We start from the raw sequence: 19,088 nt of genomic DNA on the forward strand, positions 1-19,088 counted from the left end.
GAGATCTGCATGGAAGAGTTGCATGAGATTGAGGACAGAACAATTTTCAGAGCTCAAACATGGCTGGAGATATTAGAGGTCCCTCCGCCAAAACCAGAACAGAATGACTGCATGAACATTTGAAGCATTCCATAAGGACATTCAGCAGTAAATTAACCTGCATGTTTACTCTGCAACTCCTCTCAGAAAGATTAATAATAAGCTGCAGAGAAATAAAGCAGATACACAGTAACTGAGCTGTCATAAAATTCCAAGTCCAGTCTTTGTATTGTTACACAACATTCCAGCGTCCGATAATGCAATGCTTACAGTGTTTATTATGCAATTACCACATAGGCAAACAAGCAGAAAAGGGAGAAGGCTGATTGGAAGAAAAAGGACTCGATAGGAACAGACACGTAAAGGACTAAGATCATAGCATTAGCAAAAAATGACTGACTTTCCTACCATCCGTGGAGCTTCTGTGGAACAGCATGGAACTGCACCTGAAATATCTCTAAGCCTTAGACTCTATTTAAGAAGGAGTCTCTAGGGAAACCCAAAACAACCTCGAAAAGACAAAAGCAGATGCTAGAAGACAGTTTAGCCCTAACACCAGAGCTACATCAAGCAGTAAATACAGCTTAGTTTCTGACCACAGGAGCATAAGACCTCACAACAAAACCCGGCTGCCCCAGCTCCTTGCGCCTGTTACATAGGGCATGTCCAGGTTTCTAACAAAGCTTACAAGGCATGCCAAAAACACTCAGAGGAGACAAAGCAATCATGAGAACCACAGAGAAAAACGATGTCAATTTTGGAGAGTCGGACCAGAAAACAGGCATAGAGATTCAGATGGATTGCTATGGTAAGTTCCCATATTTGGGGGAAAGTATGTAAAACCAAATAACACACAATGTTTTTATAAAAAGGTGTCAGCAAATATGATTGACTATTAACATTCACAAGAGTTTACAAGAACCACTTGGCAATAGACCTGCAGTTACAGATTTATAAATTAAAAAGCGAGAAGTTGGATTTTGTTTCAGATTAATTACATGCACAACAGCAATTTCCTAGCAAACATGTTTTTTTTTAAATTTTTGTTTGCTAATTTCCTGTCTGTAAATTTAAAAGAGAGTTGGTATGGTATTTGATAAATGTCAAAATTTGTAATGGACCAAGATGCATTTTCAATATTTTGCAATGTTTCAAACACAATGTCATTTGTTTTCGGAAAACTATTGGCAAGTATACAGAAAAATATCTAAAAATCTTTTTGGTGGTAGCCCACAATTTCATGTTCTCCAAAGTAAACCTACCATTTACCCATACCTTTTATTATTTGAAGAAATGAGAAATGTACCAACATCTAAATCATAGAAATATAAGCTGCTTATTATACACGGCATTGAAACATGACCCCCTCAGACCAAGAAGATGATTTGGTTTTGCTGTTTTAAATCGGGGGTTCTTCATTTCAATATTAATGACATCATTTCATAAAAAAGAATCTGAGCCTTGATTAATTTTAGCTTATAAAAATCTTTTGAGGTATACTCTATAAAAGTCTACTATTTTCTTGACAGTTTTCTATAGAGTACAGTTAAATAACTGTCATAATTTTTATTCTTTGTTTGATATTATTTTATGTCTAAGAGTTCTTTTCTACAAAAACTTAACAATAAACATGTGATTTATTAAATCGTGATTTTTTTTGTGTGTGTGTATACCAATCACGTTTTCTATTTCGAGAACTTTTTAAACGCTTATTTTTTTTTTCCCCCCCGCTCAAATTTTCCTAGGTCATATATTGCTAGCGGAGTTTTTTATGGAGAAGTTTACACGCTCTGATACATTTTTAGGATTATAAAGTTTACTGTGCGTGGTTTAATTGGCTGTCGGTTTTTAATATGCTGATTGCTCTCGTCCCCTTGGGATGAAAATTTTATTTGTCTCAATTGCTCCCCATACCTCACAGATTCCCGGGGTTTCAGCATCCTGATTGGACTGTGGATTCACTTCTTTCACTCAATCCCCCTGGATTCTTGTAGCATGTACTCACCATGGGATCCAAACAGTGAAGCTAAATGGTGAACCTCAAGTCACAGTGTCAAAATCTTCTGACTCTGTATTATCATTTCCTTTCTTCCATCTCCCAATTTCTTAGCAAGCTGGGATGAAAGAGGGATGTGGCTGTTTGGCAGGATTTTGAGTGTGGGGAACATGCTCCCTTAAAATATATGCTCAGTTATCACTTATCGCCAATCTATTTAGTGGGTGTGTGTCTATGTATGTGTGTGTGGCGGGCGTGGCGGGGTGGCGGGAGTGGAGAGACCTTCAGGAGAATGTGGCCATGGTTTATATGTGTACCTTGGACAGCTCAGGTAAGGGGTATGTGATTTCCCATGTACTGCTCTTGCAACTTTTCTGTAGGTTCAAATACTGTGAACATATACAAAATGAAGAGAACTGATAAGTGAGCCATTCGAAGACTATCTTGATTGACTGAGATTTCTTCCCTCCCGTCTCTTTTCCATTCTGACCTTCCCTGATTGCCAGAGAGGTTAATGTGTGAACGACAGAGGAGGATTTATAAACTGCCTGAGATACATATTCTGATCACGACCCACCCACTTTCTCCAAGATTCAGAATAACTCAGTGCATGTTTAGGGACTAAATACCATTCCCAGTGACTAATGACTTTCCATGTATCCTATATTCTAGTTTTCACAATAAAGACACAAAGCAGGTATCCTTGTAACTCCTTTTGGAGGTGAATATGGAAATTCACAGAGGTTACAAGCATTTTTTGCCAAGGATCGCGACATTCTTGAGAAAACTAGCAACTGAATCTTGGCCCCCATGATGTCAAAAGCAGTTTCTATAGCCATTTGCTCCAAAGAGCCTGAAACCCAAAGAAGCAACTCCATTCAGATAAACCACTCAGCAGGAAGCTCATTTAACCCAAGTCTCGGTTTCTCATATATAATGAAAATGTGATGCAGCGTGTAAGGTTTTAAGACATACACAGGATCTCAACCGAGTTTGGTGACATCCGTGTGTAATCTCAGTGACTCGGGAGGCTGAAGTAGAAAAACAAAAATGCCAGGTCACCCTGGGCAACTCAGTAAGACTCTCAGCAACGTGGAGAGACCCTGTTCCCAAAGAAAAATAAAAAGGGCTGAGATGTAGCTCAGTGGGAAGGTATCCCCAGATTCAATTCCCAGAACTATAAGGAAAAAAAAAATATATGGGCATATATATATACACATATAAATGTATATACATATAATCATATATATAAATTTGATTTCATATATATCTATATCTATATATATATATAGAGAGATATAGATATATATGAAATCAATGATTAAAATAGTAAAGGCAGAAAGGCAGGGCTGGGGTTGTAGCTCAGTGGTAGAGCACTTGCATACCAGGCGTGAGGCACTGGGTCCAATTCTCAGCAGCACATATACATAAATTTAAAAAAATAAATAAAGGTTCACCAACAACTAAAAATATATATATATTGAAGACAAATGTTGAAGTTCAAGTTGCAAAGTAGTTGTGTCAATATTTCCTGACTCTTTTTGCTTTCTTCCACCCCCCAATTTCTTAGTGTGTGTATATATATGTATATATATATACACATATACATATATATTTCATATACATATATAAATATATATGTGTATTATTGTATCGAAAATGCTTAGTTACAGGTACTTAAAAACAAAATCATTTCCCTTAGTGTATAGATAACTAGCCTCAATACCTTCTGAAGTTTTGTTTTTATTATGGAAGAGCCTTTCTTATTTAAGTAATCCATATTTCCTCATGCCAAATACAACACGATAAGTTATTAATGTTCTTTTCAGTGACTATTTTTCATTGGTTTTCTTGTTAAAAACGGTCGTCTAACTCTCCCAGTATTTTGCTGACACGTGTTTTCCGTATTTTTATAAACCTTAATTTCCTTGAAAGGTTAAAAAAAATCGTGAAAATTCATCAAGTCCTAAAAGGGAGACCAAGAAAAAAAAAAACTGATTTAAAGTGCCTCTCTGAATCCCATTTAATCAATCATTAATTATTTATTGGACAAATACTATGAGGCCAGCTTGTATGAAAGTGAAATATGATCTCTTCAATCCATGAGAAACGACTAACATGAGAAATTTAATTCAGAGTATAACACAATTTCATTTATAGAGGAGAAACTAGAAGATTTAGTGGCCAGTGTTTTTTGGGGATGGCTGAGTCCATTTAGTTAATAGAAAGGATAAAACCACTGAAGACATTTTCTGGAGTTTGGAAAATAAATCCGTTTCTACCTGTGATGGTCACATTACAGACTTTGGATTTAAGGAAATGTCCCCCGAGCTTTTAGGAAGAGTCCCACCCTCCTGCCACTCTAAGTCCATTCTGCAGGCAAGAACTTGAGGACAATTTGGGAACTTGTAGGACATGGAGAAGTCAGACCTTGCCCCAGACCTACAGACTCAGAATCTGAATTCAGCCATGTGCCACGTTTATTCTTATGCACCCTCCCTCACTCTTGAAAATGACAGATCTTGTCTGTCTTCCTTTTTTATTTTTTTTCTTTCTGGTGTTTATAGGCCAAAAAAACCACAAAATTATATATTTGTCTGAAATTTGATGGTCATGAGAAAGCAGAGAGATGTTCTAGATAGATACCCCATGCAAATATTTTTTCTGGCTTCCAAATATTCCAAGCCTGACCCTGCTAAACACTTATCGGGGAGTCAAAGTAAGCACCCAGAACATTCCCAGAGCCGATTGGATTCAATTCTAATTATCTACTATAACAATGGGCTTAATTAGTCTAGTTTGGGAAATGAATGGGTTTTTCCGTTTATAAGAACTGCTGATTAATTAAGCAAGGACTCACTCCAGGCAATGTATTTCTGGATGTAGGACAAGAGGTCATGAAGGATACATCAAAAGTTTAGCCACTGGCCCACGGGGTCATGCGAGCTAACATACTCTCTTGCAAAGTGCTGCATCAAAGGATCCCATTATACTAAACTCGAGGAAATACCTACCATATTTAGGGGAGAAATGCAGCATCGCTTTCCGTGTATTAGATATTTTTACTTAGATATTTTTAATTTAAATTCCAACCAGAAAGATTCCCTATGGCTCAGCATTTGAAATCTATTTGGTAATTTACCTTAGAGCAATGTTTGAATAATGAAAAGGTTTATTTAAAAAAAAATTTTTTTAAAGCAACTAGGGAAAAAAAAAAAAAAACAACAAACCACCTTACTTTCCAAGGGCAAAGCATTCCAGTTTTACAGATGAATCCTTTGCGGCTTGTATAGTTTCAGGAAAACGGACTTCAATCTTTGGTTCATATTCCCCCATCACACCTGTTAAATATCAAAAGAGCTAGCAGCATTTCCAGAGAATGGAATTTTCCTAGCAAGTAAACGCTTCATTAACCCAAACTTGATTATTTGGTCTTAATAAGAATTCGTGTTTTCAAAAGAACTGGGATACAGCTATGGTTTTATAAAAGATCCTTCTTAGAGATAGCTAGAACCACCTCCCCTTCCGGGAGCCAGGGGCTGGGCCGGTTCAGGAATAGGAATTTTGCAAATAAAAAAAAATGGTAAGAAGTGTGATACAGCAGCCTATTCCAAGCTATCAGTATTTCTGAAGCAAAATATATGAAGCAATCCCATGAACTGAGATAAAAAGAATAATATCTGTAGGTACAAAGCTTTAGTTTTTTGAACATGTATATATATATATATATAAATGTCTTTACAGTTTTAATACTTCCAATAAGGAACTGTGGCCATAGGCTGAGATTAAAATAAGGTAGTGTTCTAATGTGTTATAAATACATTGTCTGCCAGACATGTTGTGATAAACAGAAACAGATCTCATTATTTCAATTAAGTTAATCAATGGCCCCTTGAGATTCTTTAAAAACTTTGATCATGTTTTATTTTTAGATATCAAACATACGAGTGACATATTCCAAAAATAGGTGGGATTTTCGGTGCAACTGCAGAAAATGTGATAACTACAAGACAAAAATAACTCATTTTTTTAGACGTTGATCTTTGCAAACATTGAAAGAGTACTACTTCACTCTGCTAAACTGACAAGCTTTCAACTGTCTTTCTTGCCATCTGAGTTTTCTCGTATGCCCACTTAAAAAAGGTTTGATTCGTTTATATTACGTACAATGGTACTGGTCTACTTTTACCTTAAATATAATGAAGGTAATAGAAGGCATGGAGAAGGGGGGGGTGTTGGGAAGGGGTTCGGCAGAAATTAAGAACAGAAGAAAAATGGGTAAACTATGGTAGAATCTCCTCCTGTGGTCCTGTGTATTCACTGAAGAGACTTATGAATACATCGAAGGGTCGCCCCAATTGGAATTAAGACCTTGAGAACATGTTTGGGTAGTTAGTGACTATGAAGTTCTTCCATAAGGACTTTCCCTGTGGAGTGGGTTTCACAGTTCTGCTAGCCTTCATTATATTCTCCCTTGTCTTTTCGGGGGGAATAAAAAAAATTCTAGGAAGTATTGCATTTCAAGTCCAAAACCTGATCTTATAATGCACTCACAGATTTTTTTTTTCCTGTCTTTACATATCCCACCGTGCACATTTAATTAAAGAATCAACTAGAGGGTTTTTCCACTCGGATAACTTCAGTCATTTCTCATTCTCTGAACCAACCGGCTAAGCTACAGAACACATCAGAGGCCAATCTGAGTTACGTTCCTTGGAGAAGTAAAATTAGCCTGGATCTTGCGTTTCATTTCTTTGGAGTGCTCATAATTAATAGTTGGTTTTCTTTGCTTTCCATACGTATTATCTTTTTTTTTTTTAATTTATGTTGCTATTTGGCTAGGAAAGGGATAGGGGGCATTAAACAGGTTCCCATATATGTTCATTAAAATGATCTTAATTTAAGGATAGAAATGTAGCTGCACCCACACATGCACACATACACACATGCCAACACCCCCTCCCGGACAAATATCATCTTTTTTTTTTTTTTTTCAGATGAATTCTTAAGCAAAGTGAAATCAAGCTGTCCCAATGTCGGAATGAGATGGCACAGTGTACCTCAAAACCAGGTCTACTGCACCACGTGGGTGAATTGCAGAAGTTTTCTATGGTAACTGACTTGCATTACTCTGGTGAACTGAACTTTCGACTCATAGCTTCGGGAGGATTTGGCTCCATTGAACAGGAGGGAAGCAAACAGCACCCCACCACCCCACCCCCACCCCCGTTCTGGAAGAGCCACAAAGTAGAGTCCCAAGAGAACTCTTCCTCTTACCATCGGTGCGTTGCACTAAAGGCGTGGGGGGTCCTTGGACGCTCCTCCGGGCCTCCTTGTTGGTTATGAAGCAGGTGTAGTTGCCCACGTCCGAGGGCTCCACCTTAGCAATGTACAGGTTTCCTGTCTCTTGAGATACAAACCGCCTCTTGTCCTCTTGGACATACAAAGAGTTGTCATTGAAGGTCCAGGCATAGGATAAATCTGAAAAACCAGAAAAAAAAAATTACATTAACCTTACGGTATCCATTCTTATCTGAGAATCATGTGCTCAATGTCACCATCATTAGAATAAAATTGTGACCGTATTTGTCCCAGTGAGAGCTGCAGATCTGGTGTGTCTTTTATGGTTCCCTTATTTCCACATGTAGCCCAGTGGGGAGGTCCGTGATGCTCTTGCCTTGCCCATCACAGGGTGGTGTGGGACTCAGGGCAGATGATAGGGTGTCAAGGGAATCAGTGGATGCAGGTATTAAGAAGAGCTAGAAGATGTAGAAACCATCACAGGTTTAGTGCACACTGAATTTCTTTAGCAATCCTGCTTTCGAAGCGGTGCTTCTCCATGATATTGTCAGCAGGTTGAACTTAACTGAGGAGCGCTTATTAAATTCAACTTAAAAAAAATGTAAAGTGAAAGTACTCTATCCCGGATCGTGGAGTTCACTCCATGAGTGTTATAGAATTTCTGAGCGCTAACACTCTGTGATAGTTTTAGGACTGAGAGTCCAGCCAAGCAAAACTTGTAGCCTGTAGAAGTCACACCGCTCACTTATGTTGCCACTCCGGTGGGTAATTTCCATGTGGGAAAACACACGGATTGACCAACGCATTCAGAAACGAAGCCTGCAATAACTCGTGTTCAGAGAAAAACTTCTCAGAAGAATGGATTCCACACAGAAACCGTCAAGGTGACGAAAGCGATGCAGCTGTCCGCACCAGAGATGAGTGGGCAAGGCTGAAAATACACACAGCAGGATCTTGAAGATGAGAGAGAACAGCGGTTACCTCCCTGAACATCCATCACGCTCTGTCTGAAAATGTTATGGGTAACTATAAATTATATACGATCTATTGAACAAAATAAAAGACACAGATCTCTTTTTATTTGTTATCTTTGGTACCACTCAACCACTGAGCCACCTCCCCAGCCCTGTTTTGTATTTTATTGAGAGACAGGGTCTCACTGAGTTGCTTAGGGCCTTGCTTTTGCTGAGGCTGGCTTTGAACTCGTGATCCTCCTGCCTCAGCCTCCTGAGCCACTGGGATTGTAGGCGTGTGCCACTGTGCCCGGCAAAGACACAGATCTTAAGTTGAGTTTCATTAATTGTAAAAATGATATGCCTTTGATAACCACCATCCCAAATTAAACATAAAGCATCTCCGCCTTTTCAAAAATACACTTATGTTCCTTTCTGGTCAATCTTTTACAATAAAAATCATCACCTGCTTTGTATTATTAGATTACTTTTTAACATTATTTAGATGAATCCATTTAAGTGTTAGGCCCATCATAGTAACATCAGGCAGAGCAAAAATTAAGCTGTACTGTTTTCTGAAAACATGTTGCAAATCGATATATATTCAGCCTTGGCTAATGAAAGACTGTCTATCTGAGTATGGGAATTTGTATGTGTACATGGACATACAGATTATTTTATTTTAAACCTGCGGATACATACAATGATTTTTAAAAAAAATGAATTAAGGGTGGGAAATAAAAGCCTTGAGACTCTCTATGCAGTATGCCTCTGTCCTATTAGAATTTTAAATTAGTAGGCATTATTTTTATAAATTGGAAAATTTAAAAAAAAAATGGATCTACAGGATGAGAAGAGTCTCAGAAAGGGCACACAGTAGAATGAACTACAGTTTATAAAAATAAGATGGAGGTCTGGGCTCGGTGGCACACACCTGTAATCCTAGCGGCTTGGAAGGCTGAAGCAGAAGAATCACAAGTTCAAAGCCAGCCTCAGCAACTTAGTGGGGGCCTTAAGCAATTCAGCTAGACCCTGTCTCAAAAATAAAAAAAATAAAAATAAAAAGGGGTAGGGCTGTGGCTCAGCGGTTAAAAGCCCCTGAATTCAATCTCTAGGGCCAAAGAAGGAAAGAGAAAAAAAAAAAAATAGTTATCATTTTTATTCTTACTGGACCATGTTCATAATGGAGTATTTTGTTTTATTCATGCAGGCATTGACTCCCAAACCTCAAGCACTTCAGAATTGCCAAAATAAAGGCTAAAACACAGGGCAGTTAATAATTCTACTCCTAGCAATTTAGTTTCATTAAATCCGAGCGAAGGATCGCAGACCCTGTATTTTTGACAAACACCAAACGACTCAAACAGTTGAAGGGAAATACTAGGTTCACAGAACTCTTTATTGAGAGGTGAATTAAGAACCGAGTGCATTAAGATAACAAAATGCAACACAGGCGAGAGTCGATGTCACAAAAGAAAGTGGAAAAAAAAATTAGATTTCTGATGCAGGTCAAAGATCTTGGAAGAGGACTAGAGCCAACTTCATGTGCCATATGGATGTGTCCTCATGGGAGACAGTAGGATCCCAGCCCTTCTTCCTCTTCTCTTTCAATCCCGGGCCATCAGGTGAACGGTTATACTCTGCCCACACTCCTCAGGATACACTGTTTTACTGCAGGCCCAAAGCAATAGGGTCAACTGAAACCTCCAAACTGCGAGCCAGAATAAACCTTTACTCTCTATAAGTGGATTTGTCTCCGTTGTTTATTATAGTTACAGAAAACTGGCTGACTCAAGTCATCTCAACTTCGGAGCTATGTTAATGTACGATTCATTAAACAAAGGGCTCTTTCTAGCATTAGAAATTATGAAATGGAACTGAGATCACCATTGCTTAGGATATTGCCAAAAGGGAAAAAAAAGAAAAAAAGAGTTGTTCTTGCCATAGAGGGAGGCTTAGACCCCGGCCTATCTATGAATGATCTGCTTCACCTTCGACCCTCCTTTGATCTCCACGAGAGTCTATACTTTCAGCCACATATGCATAAAATGCAATTCCATTTTTTTTTAATTATTTTCAGAAAAAAATATGCTTTGACATTCTGGTCCTGTTTTGCAGGTATACCGGATTTCATCTTTCTTTCTGCAAGTCCCCATCGGCGGCTTTCATCATTCCGTGTCGTCTCCTGCTTCTGAGTTTCCTCACTGATGTCCTTTGCTGCCTGACTTCTAAGCCTGTTGCTCTGTCTCCACCAAAGAGATGCTCAGAGGTTTTTGTTTGAAACCCGAGCGTCGGCGAGATAGTAAATTCTTCCTCAGTATAAAAAGGAGGAGGGATAAAAGTGGTCCCGACGCCCCCGTCGCGGTTGACTCTTCATCTTTTGAACTTTTTGTGAAATAAAGGCAATCGTGAGAAAATTCCCAGGGACATGTTCTGGGCTGGGGGCTCCTTATCCGACGAGGCCCTTTTTTTGGAGCAGGGGAATAAGCGTTAGTTCTCTGAAATCCAACGTAACCCATTCCACTTCACGGAAATTACAGGTTGCTGCTGATGCCGGGGGACATCTTTGTATTCTTCAACCTATAATCTTGGGGCCTGAGACTGTCATTTTCTTCTCTCCTTGGGTGAATTCGTTTCTATCTTAGCTGCTAAAACTTTCCAATCGGTTCCTGCATGTGCTGTAGCCTTCTTCAATAGTGGAATATTTAGAAGCCCCTGGAAGATTCTAGTGTAGAAACAGAGAAGTGTACAGAAAGGTAGTAAAGTTTTTTTTTGTTTTGTTTTTTAAAGCGCGTTGCTTTCCTCCTCCCAACGGTTGTTTGATGAAGTGATTTGCGCGTTACTAAGTTGCCCGCTAAACAGAAGAGGATTCTACAACAAGGAGAGTGTGAAAGTAATCCCCCTCCGGTCGCATGGTTAAAATGTGCGAAGAGAGGATTTTAAAACCAGATCCTTCAGAGGTCAGCTTCTAGACGGCTTCCTTAGCACTTCATTTCTGAGACTGATGCTCTTTTTTTTTTTTTTAAATATCAGTTTTCTTTCCTTGATTCTTCTTTGTTACCCTCAAACTTCCTTCCAAACTCCCAAGCTCTCTGGAAGCACAACCCCGGCTCATATTTAGACCCCAATTCTCAGTACCCATAGCTTCCTCTGGCCGCACTGCCTGGCCGCCCGTCTACCTTGAACCCAATTTCCTAGGGAGGAAAGGCGGATCTTTGACATGGCTCCAAAATCTTGCCAACATTACCAGAGAATCAGACACAAAATAAAATCCTGAAGGAATAATGGCCCTGTCTTAAAATGCACCTCTTGAAAGAGCAGAGGTTCTACATTTACAGTGAACACCAAAAAAACACACACACACTTCTGGGCTGTATCCTCAGAGGGCATGGTCTGGGGAAGAGCCAGGGCGTGTCCATACATGACCAGTTTCCATGTATGGACACTGATTGAGGTGGTGTGAAAGGACAGTTAGCCAACCTCGGTCTCCTCCCTGTAACCACACTGGAAGAGAAAGCCCCTGGATCGTGCATGGTGACTGTATATTCCTTGGGTGCGACACTGGAGCCTGAAGGAGGATGTTTCTCACTGCGTGGATTCCTAGTGTGTCGGGGCTGGCAGGGATTTTAGGCAATTTTGCTAATTCTTCCTCTTCATTTTTTTTTTTTGGAGGGGAGGGGGATACTGGGGATGAAACTCAGAGGCACTCGACCACGGAGCCACATCCCCAGCCCTATTTTGTATTTTATTTAGAGACAGGGTCTCCCTGAGTTGCTTAGGGCCTCATTAAGTGGCGGAGGCTGGCTTTGAGTCCCTCCTGTCACCGTGTGCCTCCCTCTGCCACGGTCCCTTCTCCAACCCTTGAGCTGGTTCTTCTCATTCTCCCAGGTAGCCAGTCTACAGCGGGAGCATTTATCTCTTTCTGTTCTCTCATTAGCCACTGGCCATGCTTCATGGGTATATTTCTTAATAGGGAAATTTAAAAAAAAAATACCTTCCAAATCGGAAGTTTAAAAAACACTCCTCGCTTGGCATTGTGTCATGAACTGTGTGATTCCCGAGCCATCGAGGCTGACATCCCTGGTCTTGAGGTCATTTCCCTGCACCTCTAATGACATGCACGTGTTATTCATGGTCGGGATGCCTTTCCCCGGTGTTGATTCAGCAGCAGCAATGGGAGGATTGAATGATCGTCGGTCCTTCCCAGAGCCTTTACTGCAGGATCTCCCATGCACCATCCTCTGCAATTTTATTATTATGAGAAATGGCAGAGCCACGGTAAGCAGCCGAAAAACTCTATCTGCTGCTCTCTCAAGCATGCAGCAACTTCTGTTTTCCCCAGGGTACGATTATGTGTTGACATCTTTTACAGCCCCATATCTTGTACTGGGATATTTAAAATACAAACAACGGAAGATCTATGCCATTCTACCCGTTCTATGGGATGCGATTCTTTTTTTTTTTTTTTTTTTTTTTTAATAAGAGGGGCAGTATGTCTTGTAAAAGAGACTAATCATGACAACCAGGAACACCCCCAAGTACTGTCGGGGCACTAGAATGGATCTCAACACCAGCAGCCTGTTGTCTCAGGTAGAAAATAAATGATGGGAATAAAGAATCCAAAGTGTACCGCTCACGGTGAGTGAATAAATCCCCCCCCCCTTTGGAATATTCCAGAATGAGTCAGCTTTACAGCAAACCGGGTGTGCAGTGCTCCAGGGTAGGATGTGATGGGCTCTGGGTGGGTAAATCATAGTTACACGAACACGGTGGCAAAGACCTCATGCAAGAACCTCGATTCCTTGCCTGGGCTGAAGTCATTGATATTGTCCTCGGTGGGTTTATGAGGCAATTCAGAACACGGCCCCATGCCTTTATAAAATCTGCTTTGCCTGGAATTTCCGTTATTCCCACAATTGCTGCTTGACCCCCTGGATTTTATGAGATCTCTTCTGATTCACATCCCTTTTGTTTTGAATCACGGAGATGGTGATCTTTGGGGTCGACAAATCACCAATACATAAAGACCCCCCCCCCCGCCCCCGCCCAGGTTCCTATTACTGGGAAACTCCATACAACTCTGAGACGGATGATACCCTGGCAAACCCTACCTGGAGAGAGAACGGAAACTCAGCCAGCTTTGGGGTAACTGCTGGGCAATCTCTACACCTAACAATGACTAGGAAAGCAACCGGATGCAGATACACAAGGACTGCGAGGACCACACTTCTTTCTGTCTTTTCAATCCCCATCCTCTCTAGGTGAGCTTAATATAGCTAATCTCAAAAAAAAAAATGGACTACACTGGTTTTTAAACAAGGGTGATTTTTGTCTCTTGAGAGTACCTGGTAATATCTGGAAGAATTTTTTCATTGTCATAACTGGAGAGAGGGCCCTAGTGGCATCAAGAGGACAGAAGCTAAGGGTACAGTTCAATTCCTTAAGAACAACACAGTCTTCCATAACAAAAATTCCACCTGACCGGGCATGGTGGTGCACGCCTGTAATCCCATTGGCTCCGGAGGAGGCTGAGGCAGGAGGGTGGCGAGTTCAAAGCTAGTCTCAGTAACTTAGCGAGGCCCTCAGCAACTTAGCAAGACCCTGTCTCAAAATAAAAAAAAAAATAAAATAAAAACGGCTGGGGATGTCACTCAGTGCTTAAGCACCCCTGGGTTCAATCCCTGATACCCAAAGGGGGAAAAAAAAATTCTCCCTGCCTTGTGAATTGTGTCCACGTCGAGAAACCCTGGATTGTCTAATGATAGCCGATTGTAACCCAGGTGTTAGGTTTGATTGGGCTGGAAAGACAGGGAGACCATTTCACAGTTTAGTTTAGGTTTAACTGAATGGAGTTAATAGAGTCAAAAAGAGGAGAGAAGCAAGTGGCCATGAGACCTGCGGACTGAACCCTGGGAATCAGGTCAGCTACCAGGAATGGGAAGAACCACAGCTTCCTGGTTCTGATGCTGTGCGTCCCTCCAGGCATGTCAATCTGCTCCTTTACACAGTGTTTAAATGCTCCCTCCCAGAGGTGAGAATCCCTTCCCTCTCCTCTAGACTTGATCTAACACTGACTGTCTGCTGTGAGCTAGATCACGTCAGACAAAACGAAGCGGATGAACAAATACCGTGGTGTTTCAACCGGACCCCCATGAATTCCAGACAGAGGATCTTGGCCAAGTCAGCACAACGTCTTTAACATAATCACTCAATTCGTAAAATGGAGATATCGTCCCTGAAATGTTAAATGAGCCGAGGTGTACATGATGCTGAGAGCGGATGGCAGGTACTCCTCATCTTCCCTGATGTGGGAGGTTAGATACTAGTTATGTTTAGAGAGATCCAAGTTTTGCTCTCTGAACTAAATCTTTCTCCCTGGGGATGGATGGAATGCAACGTCCCACTCAAAATTCTCACTCTTTCATCTCTTTGGCATTCGAGATAGTTAACAGGTCTTGAATTTCTCGTTTCTCCCATCTCAAAACCTGCTTTTCCTTCAAGCCTCCATCCCAGGTATTAGAAGAACTTTTCATTCTGAATGGTTTGAGGACATGCCCAGGGCAACCCCATCTCTTATAAGGCCATGGAAGCAGGAATAATGTTATCCCAATAAATAACACTCCACTTGACTGGATAAAGAGATGCTGGTGATGAAGAGGCTTCTGAGTATGTTAATGAGGGGGGTATCTAGGAATGATTGGCATGTGGGATAGCCAACTGGAATGGAGACCCTCCCTAAGCATGGGCAGCCCCGTCCAATAGATGGGAGGTTTGGGTGGAATAAAAATTGGAAGAACAAGGAAGGAGCAGACACTTGCTCCTTCACTCTTCCAAGGCAGATTCTGCCAGTGAATCACCAGGGAGTTTCCAGAAGCCTTAGGTCTCCCACTAGGACCATTGATTCCCACTGGGGACTCTCTAGCTTCTGGTCGCCTAAGCCAACCTAACAAGTCCCCTTTCTATAATCATACCTCCTGTTGATTCTGTCCCTCTAGAGGACCCTGGCTAGTACAACCCTTCTCTTTCTCTAGCAATTCACACTCACTTTCTCAGGGGTTTACGTCAGTTTTACCCACTGAACTTATAATGACGATGGCGACTGATCTACCTATGTACTGCTGTCATCCTGGTCCACAGCACCATCGGCTCTTACCTGAGTGACTCTGATCCTGGTTTATTTGCTCCTATTCTTTCCCTCCTTTGGTCCAATTTTAGAGAAAGTCCGAGAAATGGTGTCCCTGTTCTGATCAGTACCATCCAGGGTATTCTCCATGTCACTCACGGAAAATCTAAAGCCCCTAAATTGTCCAGAGGTAGGACCATATATTCTCTTTTACATCCCGCTTGCTCATGTTACTCCACCTACACGGGACTTATTGCTGTTTTTTTTTTTTTTTTTCCTAAATGCCAGATAAACGTGGTTCTGGCAGATGCTGCTCCCTCTGCCCCAACTGTCCTTACTCTTTATGCTCCACTCTCCCTTCTAGAATTCTCTTCTCAAATGGCAATAAAGCCTTGTTTCACCTTTGAATATATAACAGCAACATTTGCTCTTTGATATCCCCCATTGTTTTTTCTACCTAGCTCTTACCACCTGCCGTCATGATTTGTATTTATTTACGATAAGATTTATGGAGCTGAGGACTTTGTGTATGTTCTTCATCGTATCCCTAAAATGCAGAAAAAGGGGTGGCACATTTATAAGGTACATAAGAAATATTTAGAGAGTGAAGTTAGAAATATTAGAGAGTGAATATATAATACACCAGTCCAATAATAAGTCATATTATTATTATAAGTAATAATAAATTATAGATAATCTTATAAATAATATTATTATACCAACAAGTTACTCTCAGGCCTGCCTACCTTTTGCATATTCAAGGAATCCAAGCATAATATATTCATTTGCCAATTGGACCTACCCAATAGGTCAACGTCATCTGCCATTTTGTCCAGAAACAACAAACACACCAACGGGGAAGGACTGGCTATGACATTTTTGCAGGTTTTCTACATATAATTTTCCTTCCTTATTCTAGAACACGGCTCTGAGCCGTCGTTTGGAATGATTTCCAGTTTAAGTTGAATTGTCAGCATCTTTAGCGATGCAAATACAAACACTGGGCTCACACGCGGATGCTATCTTCCCGTCCCAGACAGATAATCCAAACTACTGGCGTAAATTCAGGCGTTCTACCCGCCTAAGATTAGACGGGAGGCAGGAAAAGCACATTCCCTTTAAAACCCATCTTGAACTTGGGATGTTGATGGGCCCAGGCTTGAGAGTTTTCTATGCAGAGACGGAAGGGAAAGAGCGTAGTACTTTACTTTGGATATGGGGACTGTTATTTCATGGCGAAGCTGACTTCAATGACCTTGGACTAACTCATACAGATTGTGGCTCCAGTGGCATCTTTGAAATTAGGTCTCCCAGGAGCCATGCAAATGCACGGAACCCAGAGAGATCTCCTGAATGCCTATGTTCCTGGTCATCCTCCAGCTTTGACCTCAAGGGTTTTCTGGCTTATTCTAAAACTAAGAGAAGATTCTTCTTTTGTCCCCAACGTGGTGTGCAAGTGGTTTGCGCAGACTCTCTGTCCCAGGGCTTCAATAGAAGCTCATCTTGGAGGTGAGGCAGCAAGGACCCACGGTGGAAAGACCCCCCCACTGTGCCTGGTCCAGGGCTCAGGGAAGAATCAGCGCTGCATCCGCTTCCCGGACACCAAATGAATAGATAGAATAAATATCGTATTGCCCCTCTCTGTCCTTGTGTGGATGGAGGTGACCTTAGAAACATCCAGGGATGACAGAGGCAGCCCCCCACCAAAAAAAAAAATTTAAAAAATATTTGGCCAACCGCCAAACGTTTTGGCTGTTCCCGACACTGACAAGCCAGAGGACTGTATTTTTCTGAGATGGAAATCCAAATGGAGGAGAAGAAAATAACAGGTAATAGAGGCCACTGTCAGCCGTGAGGGAGAAAGGAAAGAGGCATCTCAGGGAACCTCAGGGCGGTGTCATGACTGCACGTAGCCATGTAGCTGCTCTGTGTTTGTCCCCCAGAACGTTCGGCCAGGTCTCTGTTTCTCTTAAATATTTTCGACGCAGGAGTTCTGCAAAGACAGAAGCAAGAGCGAAATCCTCCCCTGAAGGAGGAGGCTCAGAGTCTCAGATGCGGATCAATTTGGACCTTAAATGGGCCCCAGAGGGCCCAAGTGTTCAAGCTGTCATCTCAGGGTGGTGCCCTGGAGGTGGGGGTGCCTTAGCAATAAGGCCGAGCAGGTGGTCTCTAGGTCACCGGGGCCCTCGAAGGGGACTGTGGGACCCTGACACTTGTTTTTCTCCTGTCTCCTGAGCATCGCCCATTTGGAGCTGTCACCAGACGTGGAAAACCCAAGGAGCCAGCCTGGTCATGGACAGGACCCTCTGAAACTGGGAACCCAAATGGACCTTTCCTTTGTAAGGTGATTGTCTCGGGTATTTGCCTAGAGATGAAAAGCTGCCCGTCTCTGGTTAGAAACGGAATTAAAGGAGCCCATTCACTCCTACCCCTGGGAACCTACGGAGCGGTTCCTGTCTGGCCTCCGATGGATGTCGCTTTCTGAAGTCACACAGTAGGACGCACCGGGATCGGTGCTGGTGTGACTGCCCGAGCTCATGCCCATTTCACGGTGGTGACTTTTTTGTTGGAATAACCTTGGCCGGGGAAAGTCTCCCCTCCAAGAGGGGCTGTCCCTCTGCCATTTGGGGAGCCCCCACAGAGGTCTCTCTTGTTTACGCTAAAGGAAGAGCCGCTCTGTGGTGGGACCTGATGCTTGGTTTACGTGGATGACTCTACTCCCTGGGGCGGTGACCCATCCTCTGTGTGTGGAGTCCAGACCTTCTGTGTGTTGCTTCTGGACCTGGAGCCCTCCGTTGCTGCTAGATACCTGAACAGGACTCCATCATGTGGGTCATTGTCTTTGCTCTCCTAGGCAACCTCTTCATAAAGTGCACAGAAATCTATCTGATGGGCTTGGCTTGCCAGGAAGCGTTTTGCACAAGTTTTGTGCATACAAGGAGGAGAAAAGCATAATGGACGCAGGCTGTTCTGATGATATCCAACTTCATAGGATTTCTCCCCTGCTGCAGGACTATCACTCTCTCTGGGGCTGACGGGGCTTGCGGAAGGACCACAAGACTCACTTGTCCAAAGTCGGACGTAAACATTTCGGCCCTTTAGCATCTCTCCAAATGTACTCTGTAACCCTCCTCTCTGAGAAGCACTGCTCATGTTTTCACATGAGACCTGAAAATAATTTGATCCTTGGTACATTTGGTCTAACCTGCTGTTCGAATCGGTCATACATGACAGTGGAAGGCAGTTTGACACATCCCCCACACAAACGGAGTATAACTTCTCCTTCTTCTGCTTGTACGTGAGCGACAGAGAATCCAATAACACGGTTCCTGCATCCTGTCCTCAAAGAGCGGAGGATGCCCAGGGTAGGCCCTAAAACCGTTGGGAATGAAAGTTCTAATACCTGGATGTTGTCAATATTGATAGCTCCCTTGGGAATCCTGCCCACATGCTACTTAGGATACGGTGAGACTTTGGGATCAGGCACATTGGCCACTGGTCCCGTGCAACGGGACTCTGCTGTTTCAAAGGTCTTCATTTAAGGTGCTGGTTGTGCCTCTGTGACTTGATTTCATGGGGCACCGTGCCAACAACTTATGCCTGAGAAGACTGATGTGTCATTTACTGTTGGTAAATGACAAGGTGACAAGGGGAAGTCACTCTTCCTCAGCGGCTT

The 19,088-nt window shown here is 42.1% G+C and overlaps 1 protein-coding gene across 3 annotated transcripts in view; it reads right to left on the reverse strand.

The window, feature by feature from the left end:
* Cntn6 (contactin 6) overlaps nt 1-19,088 on the reverse strand; it is a 284,323-nt gene that overhangs the window by 88,783 nt on the left and 176,452 nt on the right. For 2 of the 3 annotated variants that reach the window (XM_078033570.1, XM_005330954.5), the window contains exons 6-7: nt 7,313-7,516; nt 5,274-5,376 (exon numbers count right to left, since the gene is read on the reverse strand). In XM_078033570.1, the coding sequence (XP_077889696.1) occupies nt 5,274-5,376; nt 7,313-7,516 (307 nt within the window). The remainder of the gene's footprint in view (nt 1-5,273; nt 5,377-7,312; nt 7,517-19,088) is intronic. The other variant, XM_078033569.1, reaches the window with a different exon arrangement.

The sequence above is a fragment of the Ictidomys tridecemlineatus genome, chromosome 16 (assembly GCF_052094955.1).
Source record: "Ictidomys tridecemlineatus isolate mIctTri1 chromosome 16, mIctTri1.hap1, whole genome shotgun sequence".
NCBI lineage: Eukaryota > Metazoa > Chordata > Mammalia > Rodentia > Sciuridae > Ictidomys > Ictidomys tridecemlineatus.